At 35.5% G+C, this 15,190-nt stretch overlaps 1 protein-coding gene and 1 pseudogene across 1 annotated transcript; both read left to right on the forward strand.

Annotated features, from left to right (window-relative positions):
• Positions 1-365: 365 nt before the first annotated feature.
• LOC148191695 (uncharacterized) lies at positions 366-4,723 on the forward strand (annotated as a pseudogene).
• Positions 4,724-9,833: 5,110 nt separating this feature from the next.
• LOC148191696 (WUSCHEL-related homeobox 6-like) lies at positions 9,834-13,767 on the forward strand. The gene is made up of 3 exons (XM_088100769.1): positions 9,834-10,125; positions 10,980-11,217; positions 11,300-13,767. The coding sequence occupies exons 1-3, from the start codon at positions 9,955-9,957 to the stop codon at positions 11,503-11,505; spliced, it is 615 nt and encodes a 204-aa protein (XP_087956895.1). The 5' UTR covers positions 9,834-9,954; the 3' UTR covers positions 11,506-13,767.
• Positions 13,768-15,190: the final 1,423 nt, after the last annotated feature.

Below are 15,190 nucleotides of genomic sequence, written 5' to 3' on the forward strand. Positions count from 1 at the left end.
GCAATCTTAAGGTAAGCTTCGTCGAGGGAGCTCTGGTACGGAATGCAGGAGGCATAGGTGGAGGGATTTGTCGTTCATCTCTTTCGTCGTCGATGATGATCGGAATGGGGAACAGATCCAGCAGCCTCGATGCCCTCATAACTACCCAGTCATATTCTTTCAACAAAAATTTGTATGTAAATAATAGAAGAGGAAGAGAAAAATTCAATAAAAATAGAGATATGATCAGAGTTCTTACCATACATGTATCGCGGCAGCAAAGAAAAGATAGTGCCAGTGGGGTCTATCTCCGCTTACATGCGTCTGACCCGATTGCCATGGTTGTTGAACCAGCATTGCACGTTATATTCGCCGGCTTCTTCGAAAGTCCTTAGTCGAGACGCGATCTCGAAGACTTGGGCTCTGCTTGGGTGTGTGACCCCATAATTGTATATGTTGGTCATCATCTTGATCTGATCATCAGTAGGACGCCACCGCTGACAGGTGGATCTCTCTATTTCCATCTCACTCATCCTTCCTCTCGAAGTATTCTAAAACATAAAATTAAAAAAAATAATAATAAAATAAAAAGAACAATAACAAAACAAAAAGCATAACATAAAAAAATATATATTAGATTCTTAGTTCAGTGTTTTGTTTTTTATTTTTGTTTCCTTTTAGGTTTATTTTGTCCAGTCAGTCTTTGATGTTTCAGTGTCTAGTCTCAGATCTGTTTCACGGTCCTTGCAAAAAGGTCCTGAACGGATTTATTTTCCTTGTCCATGTTGTTGATGTAAATTAAGTTTCTGTGTTTATTTAGTTTTAAGTGGGGTACGTGGCGTTGTTCTACCCGATTGTCTCTTCCATACCTTCAATCAAATATATGAGACTGGAGATAGATCCGATGAAGGTATGGCAGAGACAATCGGGTAGAACAACGCCACGTACCCCACTTAAAACTAAATAAACACAGAAACTTAATTTACATGAACAACATGGACAAGGACAACTGGACATAGATCCGTTTAGGACCCTTTTGCAAGGACCGTGAAACGGATCTGAGACTAGACACTGAAACATCAAAGACTGACTGGACAAAATAAACCTAAAAGGAAACAAAAACAAATAAAGAAAACACTGAACTAAGAATCTAATTTTTTTTTTATGTTATGCTTTTTGTTTTGTTTTTGTTCTTTTTATTTATTTTTTTTTATTTCTTTTTTAATTTTTTTTTTAGAATACTTCGAGAGGAAGGACGAGTGAGATGGAAATAGAGAGATCCACATGTCAGCGGTGGCGTCCTACTGATGATCAGATCAAGATGATGACCAACATATACAATTATGGGGTCACACACCCAAGCAGAGCCCAAGTCTTCGAGATCGCCTCTCGACTAAGGACTTTCGGAGAAGCCGGCGAATATAACGTGCAATGCTGGTTCAACAACCATGGCAATCGGGTCAGGCGCATGCAAGCAAAGATAGACCCCACTGGTACTATCTTTTCTTTGCTGCCGCGATACATGTATGGTAAGAACTCTGATCATATCTCTATTTTTATTGAATTTTACTCTTCCTCTTCTATTATTGACATACAAATTTTTGTTGAAAGAATATGACTGGGTAGTTATGAGGGCAACGAGGCTGCTGGATATGTTCCCCATTCCGATCATCATCGACGACGAAAGACATGAACGACAAATTCCTCCACCTATGCCTCCTGCATTCCGTACCAGAGCTCCATCGACGGAGCTTACCTTAAGATCGACACCTAGTAACCACTTTTCATTTTAAAGTTTTTATATTTTTAGCTTCTTTTTTTTTATGTTTTTGTTGGCCGAGTGTGGCCAGAATTTGAATAAGGACTAGAATATGGACACTTATTTTTACTGTTTCATATTACTGTATTTTCATTTTTACTATTTTGTAAAATTTATTGTTTTACTGTTTTTACTGTTTTCTATATTTTTCATTTTTTGTATTTTATGTTTTTCTGTATTTTCGCTTTTACTGTTCCAGATTTATTTTTACTGTTTCAAGTTACTGTATTTTCGTTTTTACTGTACCAATTTCGTTTTTACTGTTTTAAATTCGTTTTACTGTTTTTAATTCGTTTTTACTTTTTACGGTTTATTTTTACTGATGTTTTTACTTTCGTGTTCAATGTTTTACGTGTTTTTTTTTCACGTTTACTGTTCCAGCGTTTTATTTTTCAATGTCCTGATGAATTTTGCATTCTTTTATTTTTACTATCTTTTACCAGTTCAGTTTTTACCATTTTGAAATTTATTTCAACATTTTAATTCAGTCGTGTTTAATTTTCATCTGCAACCAAAAACAATCAAAACCCCCCTTTTCGTGTTAAATCTGAGACTGAACCACGATATTGGTGCTTGAGAGACGACCTAGGAGTCACATTCTAGCACTATACTGCATTATTTTCGTGCAATCAACTTTTGTGTGCGGTGCGACCCGCTCAACAAAATGGCGCCGCTGCCGGGGACCAATGCAGGTTTGGTTTCAGATTTCGTTATGTAAATTTTTTGTTAATATGTGTGTTTTGTGTGTTTTGTCTTGTATATTTTTGTAGGCGACAACGACACCTTCAGCAAATTTCGACAGCGTTGTCACTTCAGTTCAGGTTTTTGTTTTAGATTTTTACTGTGTTAATATATGTTGTGTTAATATATGTTTAGTCTTTTATATTTTTATTGTGTTGTGTTTTGTATTATGTCTGTTAAATAAAAAAAATTATTTTTATGTGTTGTTTTGTGTGCGTGTAACATGTATAAATGTGTTGTGATTTATCTGTTTCGTAATTTTTAGTATTTAGTTTTTATTTGTTTTATTTTTATTTTTTCATGTCTACCTATTCTGGCTATGTGAATACTGCTTATTCTGTTGATGCCTCTAGCTATGACTCTATTTCTGCATATTACTATGATTTTAATTCTGTTGATTTCTATGATGAGAACAATATGTCTCATCCTCAAACTTCTGAGACCTCCCTTTGGGAGCCGGTTCCACCTACTGAGGATGGTGATCATTTAATTCTCACCACTGGACTGATAAATTTGTTGCCCCATTTTTATGGAGTTGCGAATGAATGCCCACATACGCATTTGGAAAAGTTCTATGGAATTTGCTGTTATATGAAACCTCCAAATGTCCCGGATGATCACATTTTCTTGAGGGCATTTCCGCATTCATTACAAGGAGCAGCTAAGGATTGGCTGTATTGTCTTCCTCCAGGACTCATTACCAGATGGGAAGATCTTGAGCAAAAATTTCTGAGCAAATTCTCCCCTGTGCAATATGCTTATAACAACAATGCTGGATGAAATGACCCGAGTTTGGGATGGTTCGATGCTCCACAGAAATATCAGGAAGCACCATCTCAGGATACTTTTATGCCTCCGCCAGTCCAGCAATATCAAAGTCAGCAGTATAATGCTTATGCCCAAACAACCCCTCAGCCTTCTAATTCTGAGCTCACATTGCAGGAGTTATTGGAGCAGATGACCATGCAGAACATGCAGTTTCACAAAGAGAGCATGAAGATCCAGCAGGAAACTCAAGCTGCCATGCAGAATCTGAGTGATCAGATCGGGTAGATGGCCACTCTTGCACCTAAGGAGAATGCTGAAGATTTTGAGGCCCAGGCAGGAATAAGCAATACCTTTGAGACAGGTAGACCATTTTTATCTTCCACCGTGGAGGTAAACGTACCTCAACTTGAATGTGCAGTTGATGAATTGGAAATTCATGAGAAAATTTATACTGAGCAAAAACATGTTTATTCTGAAACTGAGATTACAAGCTCTTTATTTGATTTGCTTATACATTCAATTGCTTGTGATTTGTTGCACAATGATTCTACAGGTTTTAGGATTGAAACTGATATAGATTTGATTGACAATTCTGAAGTTTTTGATTCAGTTTTAGTCTCTGAAACCATTGGTATAAATGTTGTGTTGAATGAACATGATTACAGTGATGAAATTTCCATTGATAATAGCTTTGAACTGAATGTGGATTTTGTTGATGATGCACATGTCAATATTGATTTTGAGACAGGAATTTTGCAATTGCATAACATGATAGAGTTAGAACAAAACTTCGACCTGACTCAGTTTTTTGAGAATTGTGAATGTGATTGTGAATCTGGTTCTTGCCCGATTTGTATTGAAATTGATTATGTGTTACAAACAGATTCTAAATTCATAACAGATGCTATTGATTATGAGTTTGATGACCAGGTTACAAAAGTAAATGAGAATACAGGTACTGACATAGAGGAAATAATGATAGATGAAGGAAAGTATACTGCTATTTCTCTTATTACTCTGGTGTCACAGACTGAACAACTGCTGGTGGACAGAAGGCTCCTGATTTTATTGATTCAACAACTTGCTCGGAGAAGAAGAAAGAAAAGTCTTGATTTAAGTGAGAGGGCAGTACTGGGCGAGCTGCTCCTGAAGACATCTTCGTCGGATCCTGAGGTGGAAGATATCTCACTGATGGTCCAGATTTGGCAACTGCCACCATGACCAGGGAGTACTCTTTTTCCTCATTATGTACATATTATTTAGCTTTTCTGGTGTGTTTTCATGGTTGTATTTATTTCATTTTAATTTTTAAATTGTGAGCATGAAATTAAAAAAAAAAACAAAAAAATTAAAATCATAATAAAATTAAGTGGCCATATTACAGTCCTTATTCAAATTCTGGCCACCCTCGACCAACAAAAGCATAAAAAAAAAAAATATATATATATATATATATATATATATATATATATATATATATATATATATACATATATATATATATATAAACTTTAAAATGGAAAGTGGTTACTGGGTGACAATCTTAAGGTAAGCCCCGTCGAGGGAGCTCTGGTACGGAATGCAGGAGGCATAGGTGGAGGGATTTGTCGTTCATCTCTTTCGTCGTCGATGATGATCGGAATGGGGAACAGATCCAGCAGCCTCGATGCCCTCATAACTACCCAGTCATATTCTTTCAACAAAAATTTGTATGTAAATAATAGAAGAGGAAGAGAAAAATTCAATAAAAATAGAGATATGATCAGAGTTCTTACCATACATGTATCGCGGCAGCAAAGAAAAGATAGTGCCAGTGGGGTCTATCTCCGCTTACATGCGTCTGACCCGATTGCCATGGTTGTTGAACCAGCATTGCACGTTATATTCGCCGGCTTCTCCGAAAGTCCTTAGTCGAGACGCGATCTCGAAGACTTGGGCTCTGCTTGGGTGTGTGACCCCATAATTGTATATGTTGGTCATCATCTTGATCTGATCATCAGTAGGACGCCACCGCTGACAGGTGGATCTCTCTATTTCCATCTCACTCATCCTTCCTCTCGAAGTATTCTAAAACATAAAATTAAAAAAAATAATAATAAAATAAAAAGAACAATAACAAAACAAAAAGCATAACATAAAAAAATATATATTAGATTCTTAGTTCAGTGTTTTCTTTATTTGTTTTTGTTTCCTTTTAGGTTTATTTTGTCCAGTCAGTCTTTGATGTTTCAGTGTCTAGTCTCAGATCTGTTTCACGGTCCTTGCAAAAAGGTCCTGAACGGATTTATTTTCCTTGTCCATGTTGTTGATGTAAATTAAGTTTCTGTGTTTATTTAGTTTTAAGTGGGGTACGTGGCGTTGTTCTACCCGATTGTCTCTTCCATACCTTCAATCAAATATATGAGACTGGAGATAGATCCGATGAAGGTATGGCAGAGACAATCGGGTAGAACAACGCCACGTACCCCACTTAAAACTAAATAAACACAGAAACTTAATTTACATGAACAACATGGACAAGGACAACTGGACATAGATCCGTTTAGGACCCTTTTGCAAGGACCGTGAAACGGATCTGAGACTAGACACTGAAACATCAAAGACTGACTGGACAAAATAAACCTAAAAGGAAACAAAAACAAATAAAGAAAACACTGAACTAAGAATCTAATTTTTTTTTTATGTTATGCTTTTTGTTTTGTTTTTGTTCTTTTTATTTATTTTTTTTTATTTCTTTTTTAATTTTTTTTTTAGAATACTTCGAGAGGAAGGACGAGTGAGATGGAAATAGAGAGATCCACATGTCAGCGGTGGCGTCCTACTGATGATCAGATCAAGATGATGACCAACATATACAATTATGGGGTCACACACCCAAGCAGAGCCCAAGTCTTCGAGATCGCCTCTCGACTAAGGACTTTCGGAGAAGCCGGCGAATATAACGTGCAATGCTGGTTCAACAACCATGGCAATCGGGTCAGGCGCATGCAAGCAAAGATAGACCCCACTGGTACTATCTTTTCTTTGCTGCCGCGATACATGTATGGTAAGAACTCTGATCATATCTCTATTTTTATTGAATTTTACTCTTCCTCTTCTATTATTGACATACAAATTTTTGTTGAAAGAATATGACTGGGTAGTTATGAGGGCAACGAGGCTGCTGGATATGTTCCCCATTCCGATCATCATCGACGACGAAAGACATGAACGACAAATTCCTCCACCTATGCCTCCTGCATTCCGTACCAGAGCTCCATCGACGGAGCTTACCTTAAGATCGACACCTAGTAACCACTTTTCATTTTAAAGTTTTTATATTTTTAGCTTCTTTTTTTTTATGTTTTTGTTGGCCGAGTGTGGCCAGAATTTGAATAAGGACTAGAATATGGACACTTATTTTTACTGTTTCATATTACTGTATTTTCATTTTTACTATTTTGTAAAATTTATTGTTTTACTGTTTTTACTGTTTTCTATATTTTTCATTTTTTGTATTTTATGTTTTTCTGTATTTTCGCTTTTACTGTTCCAGATTTATTTTTACTGTTTCAAGTTACTGTATTTTCGTTTTTACTGTACCAATTTCGTTTTTACTGTTTTAAATTCGTTTTACTGTTTTTAATTCGTTTTTACTTTTTACGGTTTATTTTTACTGATGTTTTTACTTTCGTGTTCAATGTTTTACGTGTTTTTTTTTCACGTTTACTGTTCCAGCGTTTTATTTTTCAATGTCCTGATGAATTTTGCATTCTTTTATTTTTACTATCTTTTACCAGTTCAGTTTTTACCATTTTGAAATTTATTTCAACATTTTAATTCAGTCGTGTTTAATTTTCATCTGCAACCAAAAACAATCAAAACCCCCCTTTTCGTGTTAAATCTGAGACTGAACCACGATATTGGTGCTTGAGAGACGACCTAGGAGTCACATTCTAGCACTATACTGCATTATTTTCGTGCAATCAACTTTTGTGTGCGGTGCGACCCGCTCAACAAAATGGCGCCGCTGCCGGGGACCAATGCAGGTTTGGTTTCAGATTTCGTTATGTAAATTTTTTGTTAATATGTGTGTTTTGTGTGTTTTGTCTTGTATATTTTTGTAGGCGACAACGACACCTTCAGCAAATTTCGACAGCGTTGTCACTTCAGTTCAGGTTTTTGTTTTAGATTTTTACTGTGTTAATATATGTTGTGTTAATATATGTTTAGTCTTTTATATTTTTATTGTGTTGTGTTTTGTATTATGTCTGTTAAATAAAAAAAATTATTTTTATGTGTTGTTTTGTGTGCGTGTAACATGTATAAATGTGTTGTGATTTATCTGTTTCGTAATTTTTAGTATTTAGTTTTTATTTGTTTTATTTTTATTTTTTCATGTCTACCTATTCTGGCTATGTGAATACTGCTTATTCTGTTGATGCCTCTAGCTATGACTCTATTTCTGCATATTACTATGATTTTAATTCTGTTGATTTCTATGATGAGAACAATATGTCTCATCCTCAAACTTCTGAGACCTCCCTTTGGGAGCCGGTTCCACCTACTGAGGATGGTGATCATTTAATTCTCACCACTGGACTGATAAATTTGTTGCCCCATTTTTATGGAGTTGCGAATGAATGCCCACATACGCATTTGGAAAAGTTCTATGGAATTTGCTGTTATATGAAACCTCCAAATGTCCCGGATGATCACATTTTCTTGAGGGCATTTCCGCATTCATTACAAGGAGCAGCTAAGGATTGGCTGTATTGTCTTCCTCCAGGACTCATTACCAGATGGGAAAATCTTGAGCAAAAATTTCTGAGCAAATTCTCCCCTGTGCAATATGCTTATAACAACAATGCTGGATGAAATGACCCGAGTTTGGGATGGTTCGATGCTCCACAGAAATATCAGGAAGCACCATCTCAGGATACTTTTATGCCTCCGCCAGTCCAGCAATATCAAAGTCAGCAGTATAATGCTTATGCCCAAACAACCCCTCAGCCTTCTAATTCTGAGCTCACATTGCAGGAGTTATTGGAGCAGATGACCATGCAGAACATGCAGTTTCACAAAGAGAGCATGAAGATCCAGCAGGAAACTCAAGCTGCCATGCAGAATCTGAGTGATCAGATCGGGTAGATGGCCACTCTTGCACCTAAGGAGAATGCTGAAGATTTTGAGGCCCAGGCAGGAATAAGCAATACCTTTGAGACAGGTAGACCATTTTTATCTTCCACCGTGGAGGTAAACGTACCTCAACTTGAATGTGCAGTTGATGAATTGGAAATTCATGAGAAAATTTATACTGAGCAAAAACATGTTTATTCTGAAACTGAGATTACAAGCTCTTTATTTGATTTGCTTATACATTCAATTGCTTGTGATTTGTTGCACAATGATTCTACAGGTTTTAGGATTGAAACTGATATAGATTTGATTGACAATTCTGAAGTTTTTGATTCAGTTTTAGTCTCTGAAACCATTGGTATAAATGTTGTGTTGAATGAACATGATTACAGTGATGAAATTTCCATTGATAATAGCTTTGAACTGAATGTGGATTTTGTTGATGATGCACATGTCAATATTGATTTTGAGACAGGAATTTTGCAATTGCATAACATGATAGAGTTAGAACAAAACTTCGACCTGACTCAGTTTTTTGAGAATTGTGAATGTGATTGTGAATCTGGTTCTTGCCCGATTTGTATTGAAATTGATTATGTGTTACAAACAGATTCTAAATTCATAACAGATGCTATTGATTATGAGTTTGATGACCAGGTTACAAAAGTAAATGAGAATACAGGTACTGACATAGAGGAAATAATGATAGATGAAGGAAAGTATACTGCTATTTCTCTTATTACTCTGGTGTCACAGACTGAACAACTGCTGGTGGACAGAAGGCTCCTGATTTTATTGATTCAACAACTTGCTCGGAGAAGAAGAAAGAAAAGTCTTGATTTAAGTGAGAGGGCAGTACTGGGCGAGCTGCTCCTGAAGACATCTTCGTCGGATCCTGAGGTGGAAGATATCTCACTGATGGTCCAGATTTGGCAACTGCCACCATGACCAGGGAGTACTCTTTTTCCTCATTATGTACATATTATTTAGCTTTTCTGGTGTGTTTTCATGGTTGTATTTATTTCATTTTAATTTTTAAATTGTGAGCATGAAATTAAAAAAAAAAACAAAAAAATTAAAATCATAATAAAATTAAGTGGCCATATTACAGTCCTTATTCAAATTCTGGCCACCCTCGACCAACAAAAGCATAAAAAAAAAAAAAAAATATATATATATATATATATATATATATATATATATATATATATATATATATATATATACATATATATATATATATATATATATATATAAACTTTAAAATGGAAAGTGGTTACTGGGTGACAATCTTAAGGTAAGCTCCGTCGAGGGAGCTCTGGTACGGAATGCAGGAGGCATAGGTGGAGGGATTTGTCGTTCATCTCTTTCGTCGTCGATGATGATCGGAATGGGGAACAGATCCAACAGCCTCGATGCCCTCATAACTACCCAGTCATATTCTTTCATCAAAAATTTGTATGTAAATAATAGAAGAGGAAGAGAAAAATTCAATAAAAATAGAGATATGATCAGAGTTCTTACCATACATGTATCGCGGCAGCAAAGAAAAGATAGTGCCAGTGGGGTCTATCTCCGCTTACATGCGTCTGACCCGATTGCCATGGTTGTTGAACCAGCATTGCACGTTATATTCGCCGGCTTCTCCGAAAGTCCTTAGTCGAGACGCGATCTCGAAGACTTGGGCTCTGCTTGGGTGTGTGACCCCATAATTGTATATGTTGGTCATCATCTTGATCTGATCATCAGTAGGACGCCACCGCTGACAGGTGGATCTCTCTATTTCCATCTCACTCATCCTTCCTCTCGAAGTATTCTAAAACATAAAATTAAAAAAAATAATAATAAAATAAAAAGAACAATAACAAAACAAAAAGCATAACATAAAAAAATATATATTAGATTCTTAGTTCAGTGTTTTCTTTATTTGTTTTTGTTTCCTTTTAGGTTTATTTTGTCCAGTCAGTCTTTGATGTTTCAGTGTCTAGTCTCAGATCTGTTTCACGGTCCTTGCAAAAAGGTCCTAAACGGATTTATTTTCCTTGTCCATGTTATTGATGTAAATTAAGTTCCTGTGTTTATTTAGTTTTAAGTGGGGTACGTGGCGTTGTTCTACCCGATTGTCTCTTCCATACCTTCAATCAAATATATGAGACTGGAGATAGATCCGATGAAGGTATGGCAGAGACAATCGGGTAGAACAACGCCACGTACCCCACTTAAAACTAAATAAACACAGAAACTTAATTTACATGAACAACATGGACAAGGACAACTGGACATAGATCCGTTTAGGACCCTTTTGCAAGGACCGTGAAACGGATCTGAGACTAGACACTGAAACATCAAAGACTGACTGGACAAAATAAACCTAAAAGGAAACAAAAACAAATAAAGAAAACACTGAACTAAGAATCTAATTTTTTTTTTATGTTATGATTTTGTTTTGTTTTTGTTCTTTTTATTTATTTTTTTTATTTCTTTTTTAATTTTTTTTTAGAATACTTCGAGAGGAAGGACGAGTGAGATGGAAATAGAGAGATCCACATGTCAGCGGTGGCGTCCTACTGATGATCAGATCAAGATGATGACCAACATATACAATTATGGGGTCACACACCCAAGCAGAGCCCAAGTCTTCGAGATCGCCTCTCGACTAAGGACTTTCGGAGAAGCCGGCGAATATAACGTGCAATGCTGGTTCAACAACCATGGCAATCGGGTCAGGCGCATGCAAGCAGAGATAGACCCCACTGGCACTATCTTTTCTTTGCTGCCGCGATACATGTATGGTAAGAACTCTGATCATATCTCTATTTTTATTGAATTTTACTCTTCCTCTTCTATTATTGACATATAAATTTTTGTTGAAAGAATATGACTGGGTAGTTATGAGGGCACCGAGGCTGCTGGATCTGTTCTCCATTCCGATCATCATCGACGACGAAAGACATGAACGACAAATCCCTCCACCTATGCCTCCTGCATTCCGTATCAGAACTCCCTCGACGGAGCTTACCTTAAGATCGCCACCTAGTAACCAATGTTATGGAGCTTACATCGGGGAGAGAAGAGATTAATATTTCACTCGTTCAGTTGTAGATGCAAGCTTAGGAGAACTTTTTTATATAAAACTGATTTATCAAGTTACTTATATCAGATCATTTCTTGATTTCAGGTATATGTTTGGTGTCAGTATCAAGATAGGGTTCAATGATGTATATGGATTCATTAACCCCAAATGACTCGTGAAGGAAATAGATTTGATGACATTCAAGCATACATCACCAGCAATTTTGCAATGGGGAAGGAGATATATTTTCTCCCTTATATACTTGGGTAAGTGAAGTTTATTAATTTTAAAGTTTCATTTATGATTTTAGTATATGACAATTAAATTATTACCAATTTCATGCATCATTGGCAGCTACTTGTGATCTTCATACCGGAGAACATTGTTGTATGATTTTGTTTATTGCACAAGTCTTCTCCCAACCTTTTTAGACAAGTAGTAGATTAGCAAGAACCTCAATGTTTGAACTTTCTTTGTTATATAAATGTATGCTAAAGTAATTATTTTCTTAATTAGGATATAGTAAGTTCTAAGTTTATGCTTCTAAGTTGATTTATGCTTTGTAAAATATTATAAGTTTAACTTTGTATATTGAATTGATTTATGCTTCTAAGAAGTTGATTTATGATTACATTGAATAGATTTATGTTTTAATATAATTTTTATTGAAAATATATGCTTGTGGATTGTTCTGGATTGTTCTGGTTATTAAATGTAAGCAATTTGTTTCTACAGTTGGGAATGTTGCATAAACGAACTTGTTCTTACAACAAACAGGGGAATATGCCTCGATTGTGACCATAACTGAGACAGAAAACCCTGTATGGCATCGGTTCAAGTCACAACCGAGGTAGAAAGACTGGCAAAAAAGCAAAAAAAAATAAAAATAAAAAACATTCTACTGCCTCGGTTGAGACCTGAATCGAGGCAATAGAGTCCGAGATATTGCATCGGTTCAAAAGGAACCGAGGCGAAAAGTCATTTGAAAAGAAAAAATAAAAAAAGCAAAAACCATATTGTTGCGGTTATCCTTGAATCGAGGCAAAATCCTACTTTTTTTTTGCCTCGCCTCTATTTGTCTCAATTTAAGAACCATTGCCTATGAGCGAAAATAACTGTTATCATTTCCCTTAACTGTATTAGTGATTGAAGGTCTACTAAAGAAGTTCAAGACGAATGATTGTAAACTTGTCGTTACCCCGTTGGTGCTAAACGAGAAGCTACAAAAAGATGATGGAGCACAGGAGGCAAATGCATCATGCTACAAAAGCTTAATTGGTAGTCTTCTCTATTTCACAACCACACAACTAGACATTATGTATGCTACAAGTTTTCTATCAAGATTCATGCAAAAGCCAAGTCAGATTCATTATGAAGTAGGAAAAAGAATTTTAAGTACAAGGCACCAAGGAGTTTGGTATATGGTACAAAACCATGACTAACTCAAGGATGACTGGCTACACAGATAGTTATTGGGCAGGATTAATGGACGAAATGAAGAATATGTCAGGATATGCTTTCTTACTAGGATCGAGTATTTTATCTTGGACATCAGATAAGCAAGCAACTGTGGCACAATCAACAGCAGAAACAGAGTATGTAGCAGTTGCTAAAACCACGAGTCAAGCAATATGGCTACAAAGAATACTCGAAGAAATGGGTGAACCACAAGATGGACCGACTATTATCTATTGCGACAACAAATCAATTATAGGAATAGCTAAAAATTCAGTTCATCATCAAAGAACAAAACACGTAGGCATTAAATATAACTTTATTCGAGATGAAGAAACAACTAAACAAATTCGACTCGAGTACTGTCCAACAAAAGACCAAATTGCTGATATTTTTACGAAGGCTACCAAGGCCAAGAATTTTACCGAATTTGCATTAAGAAGGAGTATTAAAGTGTAATACAAATTCTAGAAGAATGTAAAAACTCCATAGATAGAAGAATTGAAATGTAATACAAGTTCTAGAATATTGTAAAAAAAAAAACTAAAATAGGAAGAAAAATCAAGAAAATTCTACATAGATAAAAATCTAGGACAATCCACATAAGTTGTGGTTAGCATGTTCTAGAATAATTTATGGGTCTATAAATACCCATGAACTCTACCATTTGATGTTAGAAGCCAACATCTAACACATGTAAGCCAACATCTATTACAACTAAAGACAACTCAACCTTAACATACTAACACAAAAGTCCAAAAAAGAAAAGCAAAAGAACAAAATGCCTAGTTTCTTGATATCAATAACTTACATATATAAATATATATATATATATATATATATATATATATATATATATATATATATTCAGTTTTTTTCTTTGAACATGATGAATTGCTTTAATGTGTCCATAACCTCATGTGATGAGTCCTTTATTCTCCTAAAATCAACGAGATGGCCGCTAGCAATAATGGTGTGGGGTGCACAAATTAATTTCAGTTGCATTATAAAATTATAGATTTCAGATGTGAGAATTGTAGTTTTCTATTAATCAATTATTTGGAATCCAGTCCTTGTTTTAAAACATGATTTAACTTCTTAGTGTAGAGTTGTCATGATGAAAACCTCTTTTTTCCTAGATAGGAACTGCATATGTCGTGGTGAGTGCTGCGGGTGTCAATATAGATAACGAAAGCATAATAACTTGGTATCTTAGTCTTTAAATAAAACATGTTGAATGAAATGTTGCTAAAGCATGGATTAATATGGCGTTGAAACTGAATTTGGTACCTGATCAATGAAATAAACAAGCAACTCCTCAGCAAGTTCACGGTCATCAGATTGTGAAGTTGTCTCCATGGCGTCTTTGTAAAGGTTATCCATTTTAGACAATGCAATAGACTGCTTCCATCTACCTGCCTGCTTGTAAATGTAAGCAGCAACATGCCTAATCTCAAGAAACTCATGCTTTTCAATCTGTATTTCAGAATAATAGATAATCTATCAGCTTCCTAATATTGAATTGAAAATAGTCAACACTGAATTAATGCAACTAACCTTCTGTGCAAGGCCTAATTGGTCAAATTTATCATGCAAATCAATTGACTCGCGCAATCTATCATAGTCTTCCTCCTCGACATATATTTCATTCAGGGCTTCATTAACAGCAGACACATTGTTACTCTAAACTGTAACCACGTATGGCTTGACAAGACAGAGATGACCAACCTATAATACAATGCAGGGAAAACATTCATTAGTGAAATAGAAAAAAAGGTTATAGAGTAAAAAACTGATCAAACTGTTGCCAGTATTAAAGCTACCTTTCGCATGACCTCTTCCAAGTCATCCACCTACTAAATTCACAATCAAAATTGACTGAACAAGCATCCGAAAGAGTATAAGCTCATAAGCAGCAGACTCAAGTAATGTTCACAAAACCTTCCAATAACAAGTTCACAGCATATTTATACATTGTAGTATACTATTTCCCCATTACATTTTGAACGAACAAATTATTCAACCTTTATAATTTGGAATCAGATGACAGCTAAATAAAAATATCGAGTTAATTTAAAAATTTAGTTAATGAATTGTCAAACAAAAACAACAATTTACCTTAATAATGTTAAGCCCACATATTTGGGCCAAAAGGAACTCCTCTGCATCAATACAGGCAAAGCAAACTTCCTTCCATGTTTTTGCACTGTTAACTTTCCTTGCCGCATCAACTGCAC

Source organism: Vigna umbellata, chromosome 10, assembly GCF_029865625.1.
Source record: "Vigna umbellata cultivar VRB3 chromosome 10, Vumbellata_1.0, whole genome shotgun sequence".
Classification (NCBI taxonomy): Eukaryota; Viridiplantae; Streptophyta; class Magnoliopsida; order Fabales; family Fabaceae; genus Vigna; species Vigna umbellata.

What these genes read in the sequence shown, in the direction of transcription:
- LOC148191696 (XM_088100769.1), top strand. Translation starts at nt 9,955, where the DNA reads ATGTATCGCGGCAGCAAAGAAAAGATAGTGCCAGTGGGGTCTATCTCC. An exon ending in CTTGGGCTCTGCTTGGGTGT is followed by an intron (nt 10,126 to 10,979) that starts GTGACCCCATAA and finishes TCCACATGTCAG; the next exon opens with CGGTGGCGTCCTACTGATGA. An exon ending in GCTGCCGCGATACATGTATG is followed by an intron (nt 11,218 to 11,299) that starts GTAAGAACTCTG and finishes TTTTGTTGAAAG; the next exon opens with AATATGACTGGGTAGTTATG.